We start from the raw sequence: 18,822 nt of genomic DNA on the forward strand, positions 1-18,822 counted from the left end.
TCCGGATGAGTGAAGAAAGAGACGGCCTTGTTGGAAACGAATACAAACTCTATTTCAGTCTAATTTTATAAGTTCACCTCGAAATAAAAAAAAAAATAAAAAAAAAAAGTGTGATTCTTTGGTAAGCTATTTATCGATACATATTTCTGTTGAAGGCTCGGCAGCACAGTCACACTGTGCTGCCGAGCCTTTTCAAAACTTCACCGGTTTTAAATCTTCGTCGTTTTCTCGTTCTCGACAAAAAAGTACGTTTTGCTGCTCTGTTAAGATGTCGACTGTTGGAGGACTGGCCAGACTGTTCATTTCAAGGTCCACACGACTACTTGCGGGTAGGAATGTAGCGAATAGCCCTGTAGTCTCTTGTAGATCCAGGTCTATATTTGCAGCAACTACACGTGGTGCCTCTCAGAAACCAAGAATCCTCCCTGTTTCATGTGCTTGCTCGCAAGTTTGCGTTTGTCAGATGCACAAACACACTCAAGGTAAGAATCTAGAACTTCACTAAAGAAGTAAATGACAAGTCCATGGGCGTTCGTTTAATTAATTGAACAAGACATGTGTCTGATCAATGTGTAAGCTCAGATGACTAATGTTAACTGTAAGTAGATTTACACTTTTATGAAACACTGGATATTTGATAATGATACTCACAAGGAGTAGATTTACCTATGATGCCATAATTTATTATGCTAACAGTTCTCCAAGCTAAGGAACTACGGCATTGTTCTAGGTAAGAGGGGCTTACAGTGCAGACCAAGAAAACAAGGTTTTCTTGGTTTACCATCTCTTTTATTTCTATCTACAAACATTACGCTATCAACATTGCTGATCCTAGCAGTATGCAGGATGCATGTAAAATGAACTTCGTGATAGACCTAACCCACTGTGGAGTCTCTGTGGCTCAGTGGTAGAGCATCAGAGTGCGAAATCTGAAGGTCTGAGGTGTGGTTCCTCATGAGGATTCAGAATTTTTTTGTCCCACGCTGGTGGCAAGATGAAAAAACATCTTTCTCCATTTCTTTACTGAGCTCAAAACCTACCATCTCCCTTATTTCTATTTACAAACATTATGCTTATGGACATTGCTAATCCTAGCAGTATGCAAGACACATGTCATATGAACTTCCTGATAGACTTTGCTGACAATGTAGTCTCTTGTGGCTCATTTGTAGAGCATCGCAGCACGGAATCTGAAGGTTTGAGGTTCAATTCCTCATGGGGACTCGGAATTTTTTCTTTGTCCCACGCTTGTGAAAAGACGGAAAAACATCTTTCTCTATTTTTTTACCGAGCTCAAAGCTTACCATCCCTCTTATTTTTGTCTACAAACCTTAGGCTGTGGACATTGCTGATCCTAGCAGTATGCAGGATGCATGTCATACGAACTTCATGATAGACCTTGTAAAACCTATCATTTCTCTTATTTCTATCTAAAACAAGGTTTGTAAGATATTTGATATTTGGATATCATTCAGTAGTAGCAGTATGCTGGATGCTTCTCAAATATTAACGTAGTAAAAGATAGAACAATAGAGCGCAAAATCTGACACTGGTTACTAATTGCAAAACATCTTTAGCTGATTATTTTTTATTGTTCTTTCTCTGCCAGCTGACAGTGAAATAATCAAATTCCTGAAAGGTGAGATACAGAGTGAAAGAGATGCTGCCCCCAAGGTTCCAATGTCAGAATTGTTTAAGGTGAGGTCCTGTCTTTGAATTGTATTTTTGTTTGCAATGAGAACTAATTCTGGTAACAATATTCTGGACCAAAAGAAAATGAACAATTATGCTGCCCAAACTTTTATGTTTGAAGCAATCTCTAGTTGGTGGTATTGCAAATCTGTCTTGCAGTAGTCTATTTGATTTTTGATAACTGTCTATTTTTTTTTTCTCTTCAAATAGGCTGCATTGGATGGAACACATGTTAAATTAGAGAGGGAACACAATGCAGAAAGGTCTGCTGGACTTCATTTTTATAACTAATCAAATTGAAAATGACCTGTGTTGTTAAGATTCTTAATTAATTCATATAATAAAGGACCTCCCACAGTAACTTGTATTGGCAAATTATTAAAGGGGTGCAAATAAAGAATCTTCACATGCAGTTGTAAAGAGTTCTCAAAAGCTCAAGTATGTAAAACAGTCCAAACATGTTCCATGATTATCTTCTTCACTCCAGATGGGTCAGAGTTGAAAAAATTTGAATACTTGAAAACTCAGATGTCAGCATTGATTTATACTTATATATTTAATACTTTATTTCAGGATTGTAGTGTCATTTGACATTAATGAAAATACAAACCATGATGAAGCAAGTTTTAATGACTCAGATGATGAAGGTGAAGTGGCTGGAAAGGTAATTGTGAACTTAAATCTGATATTTTCCTGTTCTCTTTTGAAAAACTTACTCTGTAATTATTTGTATTTTGCAGATTGTTTCATATCCTTTATTTACTGTGGAAATCGTAAAGAAAGCTGTAAGTTGAGAGAACAATGATTGTATTTCTTGTTTTTTACAGAAGGGTTGTTACTTTACAGTAGTGTTGTTATTTAACCCACATACAAACTATGAGCATTCCATTGAAACAAGTTATACAGCAGATGAATTGAAATGTCAAATTAAGCCTTGATTCAACCAGTCCTTTGCCAAAATTCTCTCAAATGCTTGCCCTTAATAAACCATACCTTCTCCTGCTTGCATCTCCTGTCATCTTATCCTCTGTGGTATACTCTTTCATTTGATAACAAGCATAATTTTTTAATCTTCCATTCTTCAGCAGATTAATTTATAAGTGAATTATTGTTATTAAAATCAACTTTACACCAATTGACAGGAAACACCAGATCTCTGCTCTGAATCCTCCAGTGTAGTGAAATGGATAAATTTTTGGATACTCTTGTAGGCCACTGAAAACTAGAAAAATTTTTAGTTGGTGTAAGAATTCAAACTTTCCCTATAGATGTAGTCAATTTATTTATTTATTTATTTTTTGATTTTAGGGTAAAACACTACAGTTCTACTGTGAGTTTAACACCCAACTTGAAGAGGAACACTCTGAGGAAGATGAGGGCCCTGATTTGTTTTATATCGTCAATGTCGCTGTCGTAGATGGTACCAGCAAAGGGAAGACTTCCTATTGTGCAGAAACTGAAAACATGGATGGTGTAAGGAATTTTTTAATTTAAGTTTTAAATTTGTAACATAGGCCATGAATGGTACATGGCAGGGAATGATTGCTTGAGTGTAGAAAATCTGGTAAATTTAGTGTATGCTCTTGGTCTATCCATTTGGTAAATCTGTTTTCTTACAAGCTGAAGTGCAATTCATGGTATTTCTTCCAATATGCACTCAATTTTGTTTTGAACAGGATCTTTATGGCATGCTACTTAAGATGTTGGCTGAAAGAGGAATTGACAACCACTTTGCTGCATGGCTGCGTGACTATAGCACAGCTATGGAACAACAACATTATATCAAGTTTCTTGAAGATTTGCAAGGATTTGTCAAACTTCAGTAATGAGAACCAGAAATAGTTTTAAAATGAAAGATCTCCTCAACTACTTCTCCTGCTGATGGATCCTTTGTCAAATTTGGTAAAACTATTCACAGGCAGGCTGTGTGCTATTGTTATTACAAGATGCTAAGATTTGGATGATTTCAAGCTTGCATTTACATCAGCAGGACTAGTTGGGAAAAAAGAAACCATGCCGCACCTTGCATAACAAAAATGCTGCAACCTAGACTTCTAACCATTGTGGTAGCAGCATACTGACTTTTTCAAATAGGAACACTGTTTTAACAAACAAAATTCTGTGGTGTTTTTAGTGAGTTGATGTAGGTGTTGTTTATTGGATATCTATAAATATCTGTCATGTAAGAAATGTTCAAGGACTTAAAATAACAGGTAAAAATTCACCCTCGATGCTATGTGATTTAAAAAAAGACAAATCTCTCTCACCTTGAGAGGGTGTTATCGTGGCATATTTGAATAAAGTTCCAGCGCTTACTTTTGGTTACATACAGTCGAGTAACATTGCAATTCAGTTTACATTTAAGAAGCTCATCTTTAAACCTAAACTCCTGTATTCATGGCAGTAATAAAGTTCCCACTAGCTTGTTTTTCCAAGGGCATTACCTGAAGTTTTGCCAACAGCATGATTGCTGGTAATAAGTACATTAGCTATTTCAGAAACCACCAGCCATAAATTTGTTTTAATAGTCAATCTTTTTTTCTGTGGTCTGTCATCCATTTGAAACAAATTAAAGTCACACTAAAAACATGACTCTTGTATAGTATTCATGCATCTTGCATAACAGTTCACTTAAACTGTTGTAGTTTCCACTTTTCAAAGCCTGTCTACTGTCAGTGAATGAATAGCTTGGAAAAGGAGATGGCAGCTAAAGGAAATCACTCTTTGATCTTTGCCATTTGTCAACTTCTAAAGTTACTTTCCTCCTATAACAAAGTGTGGCTCATTCCCTTCCTCCTGATCATCATCATCATCATCATCATCACTGCTACTGGCACGATTTTTACTATCATGGCCTGAAAAATGAAATAACAATTGATAAAAAGCACTCTAATCAGCTCTTTTGTGCTTTTTAGTGCTGAGACTGTACTAATTTGCCATCAAGTCACTTACCATCCTTTTCTTTCACATCTTCTTTTTTCCTTTTTGCATTTAACTTTTTCTGCTTCTTTTTTTGCCTGTAGGAAAACAAAATGCACAAATATCTGTGGCTGGTGATGCACTTAAGCTTATCGAGCACAGCTTGTCTCAGCAGCCCCATTGATTAAACATAGTTACATTTTAATGCTGGTCTAAGTTTCTAAAAAATTTTTTTTTTCTATAGCATTGAATGCATATCCATCAGGAAATGTTGTTAAGATAGAATAAAATACAAGTGACTGAGGGGCTGTTGTGCCTACTAACAGTAAGATACAAATTGTCATACTTGCTACTGTTTTGTTGATCAAGATTAAAATGTGCACATTCATATTTGAAGCAGGAAATCAATTATGTTTTCTTAAAGAAAATAAAAGTGTGTGTCTGTGAAAGGGGAGAACTGTTCACCTCTTGGCTCTTTTCTTTGCTGTTTTTTCATCTGCCTTGTTTTGGTTTTCTTCAAGCTTTTTATGAAAACTTTCATCAAGTTCATGCTAAAAATAATAACATCTGTCAAGGACTAAATATACACTGCAAACAAGTTGAAATTATCATCAGTTTAAGATGACAAACAGCATACCAGAGAAAAGACAATCTTCAACAAAATTAACCACATTAATTAAGAAATGTGCAATTTTCTTGATTAATTTGATCTATTTCACCAATATGAAAAACTGCAACTATTTAACCCTTTAACCCCTAAATGTGACTAACACATAATTTCTCCTTACAATATCACCCCTGAATCACACATTAAGGTCACAAGAATAAAGGAAATGATCACCAGCCAAAGAAGCTGTAGATTGTTACACAAATTCTCCTTATCAGCACCTTAGGGTATTTGTAGAGAACAGTATGGAGAATGTGCATGTTGATGTTAGGGTGTAAAGGATTAATGTCTTCTTGTACCTCTTCTGCTTTCTTTTCAATGTATGCTGTTCGGTTGTATTCTCTTCTTCTTGTTGCACGATAAACATGAAATTCTCCACTACCAGCCCCAGCACTTGAACCTTGCATAACAAAATGAAAGAGCAACTTTCTCTTACTTTTTAAAACATTAAAAAAAATCCAAGCACACTCACTGATCCTTTAAGAACTGCTAAATACCAGAAAAAGTTCTGTTGGTAGCTAAATAAAACCTCAATGATCTATGAAGATTTTCAATGAATATTTTAAAAATAAAGAAATACCTTATAATTCCTAACCCTTCCTGAGAAAAATACATTAATCTGAAACTCATAAAGTAAATGAGTAAAAATGAAATCCTTAGGCATTCATTTTTTGTTTGGGACTTTCGGAAACTCCTAAGGAACTACATGTCATTGGCCTCCAACCACTTTGATAAGAACATAACTCCTTTAGAGGAGGAAGGCAAGAAAACGGCACGTTCCAGTCTTGGGGAAAGCTTGGTGTGAAATCCCAAAGAACGGAAAAGACAACTTGTCTGCAGTCTTTTTGTATCATTGATCATGATACGTAAACTGATAATCAGTTTTAAAATTAGTGATTAAACCTTACCCATTACAAATCGAATAAATTCAGGTGCATCTGATGGTTTCCATTCCTTTGGTCGATCAGGAATTGAAACTGTTTTATCCTGCAAAGCATGACGTGAGTTCACAGTTTAACTCGGTAATACCATTATAGAAACTTATCTAGTGTTTCTAACCTTTATGGCCTCGCTTTAAAAAACTACAACTCACAGGATCTTTCAAAAGCTTCTCTAACTTCATCCTCTGTATTTCGGTCGGATTACGAGGAACAACTGGTTTCTCAGTAGATGTAATTTTCTTTACTTTTGAACCACTCTCGTCCGCCATCTCTGTTTCTTCTTGCATGCACTGCTGTACAGCGCTGTGCTCTCAAACCAAAACTACTTTGTGTAATGGTCCTCAAACTTGACAGGGTGAAAAGCATGGACGGGCGATGTGCGACAGTTTTTGCAGCCGCTGCGGCAATAGGAGCAAGTTTTTACGTATTTTTGGCTCCTGATGGCAAGGAAAAGAAAAAATCCAGGCGGGGTAAATACTAGTTACTTCCTTAACCATTTAACCGAGATCAAAAACACGCCACAAAGCATCTATATCAAACATCAGCTGAGTTGAAATTAGTTGATCCAGTCGATCAGTCGATTGATCTTTGTAACTTTGTGATAATTTTTTGAGAAAGATGGGATGCCCCTTTCTTTAAAAAACGTGTGTACCAAGAGTAAAGAAGCTTTTGATGTCAAATTACCTCGATGTTTGAGCTACTTTGCTCGTAAATTCAGTTTGAGAATGAGCTTCAGTTAAGAAACGTGATCAATGACTGGCGTTATAACTAATATGACATTTGTCCAAAATAATTATATGAATAGAGAAAAAGCAATATTAGAACTGCTTTTATTTTAAAGTGTAAACTACATGCCTCAAAAATCTTGATATAAAAGAGGTAAACATCTTACCAGAATTTTGATGTATATGTTGTAGTGCGGTCCATAATTGTAACTTTGCTGTTATATCAACAGATCGCCCTCCAGGTCTTGTCAATCTTGGCAATACTTGTTTTATGAATTCTATATTACAGGTTTGTATTTATAAATCTGGATTTCAAGCCTAGACAGATATCAGGTGGAGTGACATCTAGTTATAAAGGGGATATTTTTTTATAAAGAGGGTGTGGACTGCCATCTTTTTATGGTGGAGAACTTGCATTGCTAATTTAAAAGTTCTATTTAAATATTACTCAGTAGTCTCCTATTCAACTTATGGTTCTTTTTATCTCAAGGGAATTGCATTCTTACCATCATTTGTGGCATGGTTAGAAGATTTTTCTGTTGATGATGATGGAAAAACTTTCTCAAGTTTAGGAAAAGAGTTGAGAACACTAGTTACTGGTTTGTACAGCTTTTTATTGTTAGTTGTTGTATAACTTTTTTTTATATCTTTATGATCAGTCCTCATAATATGTATATTTTATTTGTAGCTCTAAACACTGGTTGTTTTGAAGGAGATGATGTCATTAATCCTGATTTTGTATTAAATGCTCTTGGGTCACATGGTTGGGTCATACCTACAGACCAGCAGGTAAGCAAATAAACCACAGTGCCTTATCCAGAGAGAGGATCTCCCATCCCCCTCCCTCTCATTAGACCTGTGAGGCTTTTTCACTATTTGTCTAATGAAAACATTCTTGCAGTGACAGGATTGCATCTTACTACTCACCTGAATTCCACCTTTTAAAAAAATTCTTAAACAGTACTATGGGTGTTCCACAGAGATTCTTTTTTTGTTGTTTAATTTTTTTTTTTAAATTGACACCACATGATACTCTTTCCTTTATTAGGATGCCCATGAGTTCTTCCATGTACTTTCTTCAACTCTTAATGATGAAATGGTGAGAATAACATCCTCTTGTACCAGCTATGAATTATTTCACAAATTGTAATTGTGTTTTGTTAAGTAGTCATTGCTCTGTCATATTAATTTTAATTATTGTATAAATGATTATCCAAGGTACTCTCTTTATAATTAGACAGTCAATTTTCAGTATTGAGCATTCATTTCACAGGGAGATCTTCCCAATGTGATGGACCTCAGTGATATTGCGATTATAGAAGTAAGTGATGAGTGAATTTTGAAACTTGATGCTGTTTGTCAGCTTTTTGAAGTGCTCTGCTCTATAACTTTGTCATAGATGTTGAAATTGGTTATTGCTAGCAAAACATGTTTTTTCCAGATTGAAGGTGTGCACCCTCTTCACTCCAACCTCGTAGTATATTGAGCATAAAGTAAAAGTACTCTGCACTGATATTATTGATATCACTGTGGGACTACCGAATGCAGGGCGTGAAATTAATTTTTTTTTTCTGATAGCCACTTGGCTCCTAAATTCATCAAAGTGGTAGCCAATTTAAAAAAGTTGGTCGCCATTTTGAAAGACAAACAAAACCTTTTTTTTACGCTGTCATCATTCTAGAAATTAAGTAAGGGAAAAGATCTTTAACGTGCTACAAAGGGGACACTAGGATGGATGATATGCAATGTTTAAGCTCACCTATATCCAAGATGGCGTCTAGTTATTGATCGAGATGCATCTGCTGCGTTTTGGAAACAAACTTAACGAGGAAGTTTGCCGCGGATTTGTCTTTGCAAATCTTTTTAATTTACTATATCTCTAGGTAAGGCTATGATGAAACATTCTAGTCGCCAATTTGGTGACTAATTTTCAGGATTTGGTTGCCAAAGTGAAAAATTTAGTTGCATTGGCGCCTGTATTAGGCACAATTTCACACCCTGGAATGCTGTAAATGTTCTTTAATCGAGTAACATGATTGTACCAGCTTATTAGATGCTTGACTGATAAATAAAGACAGAATACAGAAAGCAATTAGAGAGTGAATGTCTGAACTAAATGAATACACAACAACCCTTATGGCCTTCTTGACCAGAGCTAACCTTATTTTCTGTAGCATAAAGCTAGGTTTACATAGAAAGCCATCTCTTTCTCAGAGTGGGATGCCAGTCCATTACAAGTTAACCCCCCTTCCTCCCCCCCTTTTATTTTATCATCAGGTTTCCCTAACAGTTCTCAGTACCTATTTATACTCCCAGGCAAAGGGGGGTGGGGGGGTGCTGTGAGGGTAGAGTGTCTCACCTTAGAATAAAACTTGATGACCTAGCAAGGTCGTGAACCTTTTTCTTTTGACTTGGAGTAAAGTATTCTACATATTAGGCCACTGCAATTCTTGCTATTGTTTTGTGTAGTAAGTGCCTACCACTCTTCCTGTGCAGAAAACTGATGATTCCATTGACGACAACAAATCCATGGTACACAGAAACAAAGGTATTTAATTTTATGTTTTTGTTTCACTCAATTAAAGAGTTTTGTGCTATTTGGTGTTTTGAAAACAATAATGCTGTGTAAATGTTGGTGGGCCCAAGGATGATTCATCAGCATGAATTTTCTCATTTTCCTCTCTAAATGTAGATGCATGTATTTAAAATCTCTCCTGAACTCTGATGTTTATTTGCTTTTAGTCCCTCTCAGTAGAAAATGTAAAAAACTTCATTTACCATTTCATGGCTTGTTGGCAAGTCAGTTGGTGTGTAAGCAGTGTGCTACCAAGGTAAATGACTCATTTATAATTTTCCCCACCAAACTGAGGTAGCAATTGTTTGATAACTACTGTGCTATTGATATTTTCACTTATGTAGCCGTTAATATATTTTCTTTTATTTTCCAATGTGATGCTCATTGTCACTTTATACTATGGTAACCTTGTTTAAAAGGTGTTCTGTGACTTACGTTTTGTTAACCATGCTCTGAGTCACCTCTAAAACTTTACTAGATGTTGACAATCAATGGACTATTCCCTACTTCTTTGTATTTTAATAATTGTTCTGTGTTTTTACAGTGTCCCGTCAAGTTTGACAGTTATGACAGCCTGTCACTTAGTCTACCAACAACTTTCCAGGTATTGTAGCTTAACCCTTCAACTCTCAAGATCTGATTGTCTGATTGTCTGATTGTCAGTTCTCCCCAGCCTTTAGCTGCCACAGTATTTATGATGATTTGGCGTTAGACCAAGATAACAACTTCTGCCTGCATTCTTTTTTCTAGCTTGTTAGTTTTGCTTCATCTCCACTCTTCATTTGCACATCCCAGTTTGTTGACATTCATTATTATCATATCTACATGTCCACTTTATTGTGATCATTTTTTTGCCTCAAAACAAATTAGTAGCAGTATTTATGAGCAGTGAAGCAAATGATCTTTTCCTCTCTCACTGCCGACCAAAAGCACTTCTGTGTCGTTCATTCTTTAAACTACACAGTCTTACTATTGCTCTGTAATTCTGTTACAGAAGGGCTTGAGATTAGAGGATCTTCTGCGCAGATTTGTGTGTTCAGAGACAGTGGATGCTGTGGAATGTCATGGATGTCAACAGCGACAAAACACAGATGACTCGACCAGCTCTATTCGCACGACTTTTATTAAGCGACTTACTCTTGGAAAAGTAACTTTGCATCATTTTGCTTTTGATTATTAACCCTTCAACCCAAAAGAGTGACCAACTATTAGTTTCTCCCCACAGTATCACCACTGAATCAAACATTAAAGTCATGAGAAGAAAGTGAATGATCATTAGCTTGACAAATTCTCCTTGTCATTATCATAGGAAATTAATTGTGAACACTGTAGAGAATATGCACACTGATAAGTAGGATGCAGAGGGTTAAGTACTAACTTACAAATATCGATTTTGTCTCGCTGGGAATGGCAAAATCAGCTAAAGCAGCTTTTTTGATGCCTTCTTCTGACACTTTTTTTCTTGTCAATTTTTAAGCTACCACAATGTCTCTGCTTCCACATTCAGAGGACATATTGGCATTCTAATGGGATTCCATTCAAAAATAACTCATTCATCAAGTTTCCAGAGTTCCTTAACATGAAGCCCTTTTTATATGAGCCCTTAGACTCAGACAACTTTCCCAAAAAAGACCAAGGGAAGGAACATCCCAGTAAGAAGTTGGGTTCCCTGACAAATGGAGGCCTTCAACTTTCGGCAGCCAATGGAGGAGATTTTAATGATTATTTGGATGAACTGGTTACATCCTTTGCAAATGCAGGCAAAAAGAGGTAAATTGAAAATAATTTTTTTAAAAAATTCCATTAGCTCTTTTCAACTGATTTTTTTTTCTTTTGTTAACCATTTAACTCCTAAGAGTGATTAGCATCTAATTTCTCCTAACAATTTCACCCCTGAAAAAAAAATCAAGGTAAAGAGAATAAAGGGAATGATCACCCACTAAGAAGCTCTTGATTTCTACATTATTTCTCTTTGTCAGCACCTTAGGAAATGTCTAGGGAGGGTGTAGAGAGTGAAAGAAAGTTTGTGCTCTTTACTGTCCATTTTTCATCATCAATTGTTTGCTTTTTCTTTGTTTAGGACACTAGCTGAATAATATTTTAATACTTCTTTTTAATAATCCACTTGCACTGAGTGTATTTCATTACAATAAAATTCGTAGTCCAGGTGTATGTACTTTTGACACTCAGAACAGATTGAAAGGGCAAAAGCATTTATATTCTCAGGCTATAAGGCTGTCCCAGGTTATCTCATTCATAATGCACTTTTGACAACTCAGTAGAATTGATCTATGAAACACAGAGTTTTAACCTTTAACACCCAAACAACAGTATCCTTATTCTCAATACTGTTCTCCATACATTTCATAGTGTGCTGACAAGGAGAATTTGTTCAAAATCAACAGCTTCATTAGTTGGTGATCATTTTATTTATTCTTGCTATCTTGCAAGGAGAACTTAGATGCTAGTCTCTCTTGGGGGACAAATTAGGGTCAAAGAGGGTGAAATGAGATGTATGTGATGTTTACGAGCACTTATTATGAAAGTAATAATGCTGAGAGAGCTTGGAAAACCCTGTTCTCATTGCAAAGGTCAAGAACTGTAATAGCTTTGCTAATAAGAATTTCTTTTTTCTTACAGTACAAGCCAGGCAGTTTTCAAGCTGATGGCAGTTATTGTTCATATGGGAACTGTTGATGATGGCCATTATATTACTTATCGCAGATTTGAATTGCCACAGGGCAATGAGCAGGGTTCAAAATGGCTTTACACATCTGATGAACTAGTGGAGGTGACTTCACGAGATCAAGCTTTATCAAGTTGTGCTTACATGCTTTTCTATGAGCGGGCTAATAGGTAGCATGATGATTTCTATCAAAATCAAATGATGAAATAATTGTTCAGCAATGATGCTGTGCTTCATGCAAGTAAAACACATTTGATCAGAAGGAATAGCCTGAATGCTACCAATATGTCACAAGAAAGAACAAGTTAACATCCTCACTGTGTAGAGTGTAATAACTTTAATGGGTAGACAAGACAATTTGTTATAATATCTAATTACAATCAACAGCTATTTTCAAAGTGTTTCTATGACAAACTATATCCAATATGTTTTAACTACAAACAGCATAACATATAGTTCTAATTCTTCAAAAGGTTTGCAGCAAAAGGTTAAAAAGGAAAGTACGTTGAATATTAGCATAGTTTGATTGCAGTTTGAGAAGTTCTTGATGAAACTTGGACAAGAGAAGCCTTTTGTTATTTCAACAGTGAAGCCATTGACATGGTAAATTTTCTCCTTAAATTCAGTACACAGATACTTTTTAGGAAATTTTTATCTAGAAAAAATGTAACAAATGGAATGATCTCATCCAAATGAACCTGTGTGCACAAAATTGGCATAAATCTTCAAACATCACATTTCTAAAGGAAAAGTATTTATGTCTTGTTTTGTTGGAAACTTGTTCTATTGTTCTACAAATTAATGCCATACGTTTATGGCAAAAGCAAAAGGTACTGTCCTTTCCAGACACTGGCTTAGACTTCAAATGTCCCACTATGCCTTGGGTGGTATTGCCTCAGCTCCATGCTGTACTCCACCTGGTGCAGTGGCAGAGTACTGGGGTGGAGGATAGTGGCCCATTGGGGCTGCAGCATTCTGTGCAGGATATTGTCCAGGTTGAGCCATAGGGTACTGGACTGGGTAGCCCTCTCCAGTGTACTGAGGGGCAGTGTAGACCACAGTAGACTGGGTACCGGATGGCTGCTGGACTACAACGACTGCTCCAGGCTGCTATAATGAATAGAAATGAAATAGGGAACTGGACATTGTAGTTTCAACGGAGATGCTCATGAGATAAGAACTCCATTAAACCATTACTAACAAAAACAGTCATTAAAGCATGAAGTAAACTGATTAATAGTATTCGCTCATTCGCTCTTACGAAGGGCCAACGCCTGAAATGTCAGCTTTGAAACTCTTTACAGTGGCCAATTTACATTATCAACTCAGTTAATAAAACCAGATTATTTTGTTATGCTTCCCCACCAACGCAGCACCACAGTTTCCTTAGAAACTTAACCCCTTCATTCTTTTCTTCTGTCGTGCTTGTGATACCCACAATCCCTCAAATTGCCATGGCTTGTATTCATGGGTGCATGCGGTGCGGCCGCAATTCTTTTGATGCACAAACGCCCAAAGTCACTTGTAGTCTGCAGGACGTGCGTTCTCCGCACGAGAGATGAGACAGGTAAAGGTTTGCCAGAAGCCTGACATTTTCATTGTACGATCCCTTGCAGAACCCTCACCGCGGCACACGATTTCTCGTGAGTGAAGAAACTTGTCCTGTAGTGCTAATGATGAGGGTAGTTCGCAGGCTAAGTCAGCGGGGAATGAAATTACTGGGCAAGAGAAAATGATTAAAGATAAACAAATATAACGATCAAACTTTACTACCTGAGTTCTTGCGCAACATGTTCCCATACATCCCAGAACAGAGCCAGCAAGTGAGATGACGGTACCAAAGGCGGAAAAAATTGTCATTGACAGGAAGAGGCTGTCGATGGCGGTGATCGGGTCACATGTTTCCACTGACAAAAGACAGCAGCGAAAATTGCTAGCAAAGGATCTAGTAAGTCTCTATGAAACAGTTACAGTCTTTTAAAGGCTAGTGATCAGGTTGGAGGTTCTGCTGGGCTTAATTTTATAGAAATGTATATTAAATAATTGCCTCAACCAAAGAAATCAACCGATAAATGAATTTCACGTATAATTTTTGGCAAACAAGGGATCTGCATTAACTTTTTTGTTACTCTGAAGTGTACCCCAGTCTTACGTTTCTTTTTTAAATAATTTGACACTGTCCCACTGTCCATATCCCCCCTCCTCCCCCAGGAGAACATTTTCGTCATGTTTAATTGCATTTTGCTGTTTATCATCCTGAATAGAGTGTACTTCTTGATCGGAAGCTTCAAACAAGGTCCTTAACTTGACTGTATGTACCACAGTTTAATTACTTGCGCGGTGCTACTAAATATTTGCTCCTTAACTCTAATTTTAAAACTTCCGTCTCGGAATGCTAATAGATGCTCTCTAAGGATGATGTTCCACAATTGTTGCCGTAGAAATGGTTAGGAATGAACAAACTTATTCTAAGAAAGGATGAGGTCTTGTCTTTTCTTTTGAAGACTTTAAAACGGGTCAAGGTTTGAAGGTCTAAGCGACACACCCATACCCAAGCTTCTTCAAAGTCTTAACCGCTTCCCCTCCACGCCCAGGCAACTCACCCTCAGCCGTTGTGGGTAGACATGAATTTAGAGGGATATCGTCCGTAAATGGAGGTTGTGGCATACGGGAGATCGTGTAAGACTTTATAAGGAAGTCTTTTCTAACTTATAGAATGTGCATCAATTTTTGTTTTTCAGCGGAAGGGAGAACATCGCGAAGCGAGCGTGAGGGGTGAGATTCGCGAGGAAAGAGCTCCTGTCGCGCGTGTCTCACCTCGCGCTTGCCTCGCAAAAATGTCACCCGTCACGTCAAGGATTCTCACGAAGAGGCCGCTGATAGAGTCGAGCTTTCCGCATTCGAGAACGTCCTTGAGCGTCCTTAACTGTTGTTAAGTACTGAATTGTGCGGTACTTACGATCCATGGGAATCCTTTGTCCGTCGGTGGCTCGACAGTGACATCTTCCAGCAACGATATGACAGCCTGTAGCGTCCCTGAACAGACGCCATAAAATATATCCCAAGGCGGCAATAATGGTCTGGATCCCCACAACAATCACCAAGATTATACACGTCACAAGGAAAGCTACCATCTGCAAAGAAAACAACAGACAGTCCTTAAAAAAAATAACAACAACAAGAACAACAACAAAGTAACAAAATTATTGAAAGTGCATAGATGAGTACGTGATATTTCTCCCCTGTTTTTTGCCTTGGCTTTCTAACATTTTTAATATCAAATGGTGAAGAGGAGAGGAACGCTGGTTCGTGCTGATACTAGAGCATTCGTAGGCTTCGAAATAATTCTACAATGTTTCACTTTCTGCCTGTTGAAACAGTTTGATGTGCTAACTGCTGAGTTGAACACGACTCAAACAGTTTGTAGAACAAAAGACAAAATCAGCATGTTTTTTGTTTCTTTGTAGTGGATCAATTCATCTTTTTTAAGTTGATCCTATGATCAAAGTTTGCCTTTACTTCAACACTCAGGGCCGATTATTTACACGAGGTCTGCCCCAAACCGCGGTTTTACACGAATAGTGAACCTTACGTATTTTCTATAAGAGCGTTGTTTCAGTAAATAAATGTCCTTGCACTTCTAGCTTTCGGTCCTCCCGCCAATGTTCACAAAAATTAATACCGGTTCAGTTAAAGATTCAGCTAAATTCAAGATAGTTTAGAACGCAGTTTTGTTAAAAAACGGCTAAATTTGTTAGACAGTGATGTGGCGTTCTATGGCGGTCCTAATGCTCCAAATGGCAAAAACCTTTACTGGAAACCAAATAAGCACAGCCGGGATGCAAAACGAATCGTCAAAAGAACAGAGGCCTATGTGGACAACTTTAAGGATCTCGACGACAATAAAGAGATACATTAAATTTGAATAAAGAAAGAGAGTAATTCTTGTAACAATGTAAGTCGACATTTAAGCTACTTTTCAGTTTTAATGTACTCTTTCTCAAAATTTTTTTATTTGGGCTTACATTGATTACTTTCAAAACTGCTTTTTGTGTAGTTTGTATCGATTTCTACACTTCTACTGAAAATAATTTAATTGATATTAAATGTATTTTGATGAAACTGGAAAAGTAAGAAATTCTTTTCATTCAGTACCATTCTTCTCTCTTGCAGTCTAGCAGTCATAAAGATCAAAGAAACAAGAAACAGTCATCGTATTTGATAAAATGTAAACAATCTCCTGTTACATATTACGAAAATAAAAACATTAATGACACTTACGATACCCTTGTTTCTATATCGCCATATGAACAATCCCATTGCAGCGGCCAAGAGTAACTGTAAAAAAAGACAAATGAACAATGAGCGCCCTTCTGAAGTCAAACGTCGCGCTCTTCTGAAGTCAAACTTCGCTTTAATTTGTCAATTCTCCTTAATCGTCTTTATCCTTTATCCTATCCTTTAAGGTGTATTAGCCATCGTAATCCCCTCACTGTCCTGCTAAGGAAGATCGAACTGAAACATCCCCCCACCCTTGGGGAACTCGTATCACTGGGGAGGTTGTCATTTGTGATTTCGTTCCATAAGCCCTGTAAACCCTTATGGAAGTTAGCAAGTCATTTCTCCTTACGTTAGCATCCTTGAATCAAACATCAAGGTCATGAGAATAAAGGAAATGGTCGACAATTTCAAAAGAAGATCTACTCAGCGATTGCTAAACGAGCTCCTCATGTCCTGACTGGCACCAGCGGAAATGTACATAGAACAGTATTAAGAATACATGGATGCTATTTTTAGAGTGAGAATCAGTAGTTATGTTTAATTCTGTTTTTTCTACTCAAGTTCTCTCACTTATCTCTGCGCATGAAACCAGCACATGAAAATCGAGCGAAGTGTCGGATGATAAAAACAAACTTGGTTTAATTCAAAACGGGATGTCTACATTAGAATTGATATCTTGATGTAAATTATTAACCTTATTATTATTAACTCCCATGAGAGACCAAAACAGAATTTCTCCTTACAATATCAATAAAATATCAACCAGATAAGTGATGAAAATAAAGAAAAATATCAATTTGTGGATAAGTCGATCAAATACTATATTCTCTGAACTAACATTATAAGAAATGTATGGTTGACAGTAAGGAGAATGACAATTTTGATGTAGGAGTTAAAGGGTTAACTTGCCGGTAGAGACCTCGTCATTTTGTTCATGTACGTAGAAATGTCAGTAATGAGAGAGCGTTATGTCACCTGTGCAAACGAGTAAGAGAACGTATCCATGCAATGAATACATTAAAAACATTTTGGTAGCGTGCCAAATCTGAAACAGGGCGTTGAACGGCGGCATTCTCTGCCTGATGACGTCAACCCTCCGAATCTTCTCAGAGGATGCATTTCATCAGATCTCTCGCGAGGATGAAATTTTGTCAAATATAAGTTAACTTGGAAAAATATTTTTGATATACTATAGATTAAACGATTGTTTACAAAGCTGTCCTTTTACGCAAGTTCGCTTTATCCTCTCAGTCTGAAAATTGACCGCCCGAGCAATATAAATTACCCCTTTTAGAATGCCTTGATGCCCCGAAAATCATATGTGCACGTCTGGGAAATTTATGGAGGTCTCAATCACTTTTGTCAGTGTTTATCTATAAACGTGTCATCGACGCTTGAATTATGTACAGGCTGAATTAATTGTTGCATCCGCACTTTTGCGCTAGGAGTACGAAATGGAGGCGATATACTTCTCCATTGCGAACTGAATTTTGCCGGACTTAAGTGATGACTTTGTTGTACATAAGCGTCTTGGATTCTAAGGGATAAAAAGCTGAAAATAGATTAGATTGAATACAGGCTCAGCCGCGTGCTCGAGTATATTAAAAATGAACTGCTATTCAAAGTTGAATGGTTGAGAAGTTCGTATTTATTTTCGGGCTTTGTTGAAGAGAATACAAAGTCAAGTTTCACGCGAAGGTGAATTAAAATGTCGTTCAAAGTATATTTCGCAAACTTCGTCTGCTGAGAGGAACATTTTTTTCGTTACATCTTTCAACAATAGCTTGACGGGTTGGCATAAAATGGAGGCGATAAGATTTCTTAGACCTTGTATTTGTGCACGTACTCGCTGTGATTTTATTAAGTCTTGCTAATACCAACGTTGCCAACAGAACACAATATTGAAGAATAAGAAAAATTATAACTTAAACTTACGCCAAAGCCTGACCACAGACCATGGCCTCCATAGCCCTTGTATCCAAGCCAAATAAATCCACAGATACAATTTCCAAAGCCACATACACCGGCTGCGACACTGATAATTCCTGTCGACTTCGCCAATCCAGGTTCCACAGTATTCGACATGGTGTTTAATCAATCTCTTCGCTCTACGATGGTTGTTTTCGCTCGTCTCTCTCTCTCTGTAACCCAATGCAAGATCAAGTCGAAAGGATTTTTTACTCCTAAACGAGAGTTTCACCTGTTATCTGTCGTATATGCAAATTACTAACTCAACAAACAAGTAAATTCTGTTTTGTTCTTCGCTAGTTTGATTAAGGCGGGATAAAAATCTTTCACCCTCGACTTTCAAGACTAATAGCTCTTAAAGTGTGTGA

The 18,822-nt window shown here is 37.0% G+C and overlaps 4 protein-coding genes across 6 annotated transcripts; 2 read left to right on the forward strand and 2 right to left on the reverse strand.

Moving 5' to 3' along the window:
• Positions 1–187: 187 nt before the first annotated feature.
• Positions 188–4,019, forward strand: LOC131782571 (complement component 1 Q subcomponent-binding protein, mitochondrial-like). The gene is made up of 7 exons (XM_059099318.2): positions 188–482; positions 1,610–1,698; positions 1,903–1,955; positions 2,266–2,356; positions 2,433–2,477; positions 3,001–3,165; positions 3,369–4,019. The coding sequence occupies exons 1-7, from the start codon at positions 269–271 to the stop codon at positions 3,516–3,518; spliced, it is 807 nt and encodes a 268-aa protein (XP_058955301.2). The 5' UTR covers positions 188–268; the 3' UTR covers positions 3,519–4,019.
• Positions 4,020–4,404: 385 nt separating this feature from the next.
• On the reverse strand, positions 4,405–6,500 carry LOC131782570 (PRKR-interacting protein 1 homolog). The gene is made up of 6 exons (XM_059099317.2): positions 6,372–6,500; positions 6,187–6,265; positions 5,578–5,678; positions 5,077–5,162; positions 4,645–4,709; positions 4,405–4,547 (listed from the first exon to the last, which is right to left on the reverse strand). The coding sequence occupies exons 1-6, from the start codon at positions 6,486–6,488 to the stop codon at positions 4,447–4,449; spliced, it is 549 nt and encodes a 182-aa protein (XP_058955300.2). The 5' UTR covers positions 6,489–6,500; the 3' UTR covers positions 4,405–4,446.
• A 38-nt stretch (positions 6,501–6,538) lies between these two features.
• LOC131782573 (ubiquitin carboxyl-terminal hydrolase 30) lies at positions 6,539–12,567 on the forward strand. Of its 2 annotated transcripts, none has more exons than XM_059099321.2 (12): positions 6,539–6,689; positions 7,175–7,233; positions 7,435–7,543; positions 7,633–7,733; positions 7,993–8,043; positions 8,218–8,265; positions 9,441–9,492; positions 9,687–9,775; positions 10,064–10,123; positions 10,514–10,666; positions 10,997–11,289; positions 12,160–12,567. In XM_059099321.2, the coding sequence occupies exons 1-12, from the start codon at positions 6,554–6,556 to the stop codon at positions 12,377–12,379; spliced, it is 1,371 nt and encodes a 456-aa protein (XP_058955304.2). In that variant the 5' UTR covers positions 6,539–6,553; the 3' UTR covers positions 12,380–12,567. The 2 variants fall into 2 exon arrangements, with proteins under 2 accessions (XP_058955304.2, XP_066018243.1); XM_066162146.1 differs by having other exon boundaries at positions 10,517–10,666.
• On the reverse strand, positions 12,522–18,822 carry LOC131782572 (uncharacterized). Of its 2 annotated transcripts, none has more exons than XM_059099320.2 (5): positions 18,422–18,822; positions 16,487–16,543; positions 15,165–15,339; positions 13,979–14,112; positions 12,522–13,312 (listed from the first exon to the last, which is right to left on the reverse strand). In XM_059099320.2, the coding sequence occupies exons 1-5, from the start codon at positions 18,569–18,571 to the stop codon at positions 13,079–13,081; spliced, it is 750 nt and encodes a 249-aa protein (XP_058955303.2). In that variant the 5' UTR covers positions 18,572–18,822; the 3' UTR covers positions 12,522–13,078. The 2 variants fall into 2 exon arrangements, with proteins under 2 accessions (XP_058955303.2, XP_058955302.2); XM_059099319.2 differs by having other exon boundaries at positions 12,522–13,315; positions 18,422–18,817.

This window comes from Pocillopora verrucosa, chromosome 2 (genome assembly GCF_036669915.1).
Source record: "Pocillopora verrucosa isolate sample1 chromosome 2, ASM3666991v2, whole genome shotgun sequence".
In the NCBI taxonomy this organism is placed as follows: domain Eukaryota; kingdom Metazoa; phylum Cnidaria; class Anthozoa; order Scleractinia; family Pocilloporidae; genus Pocillopora; species Pocillopora verrucosa.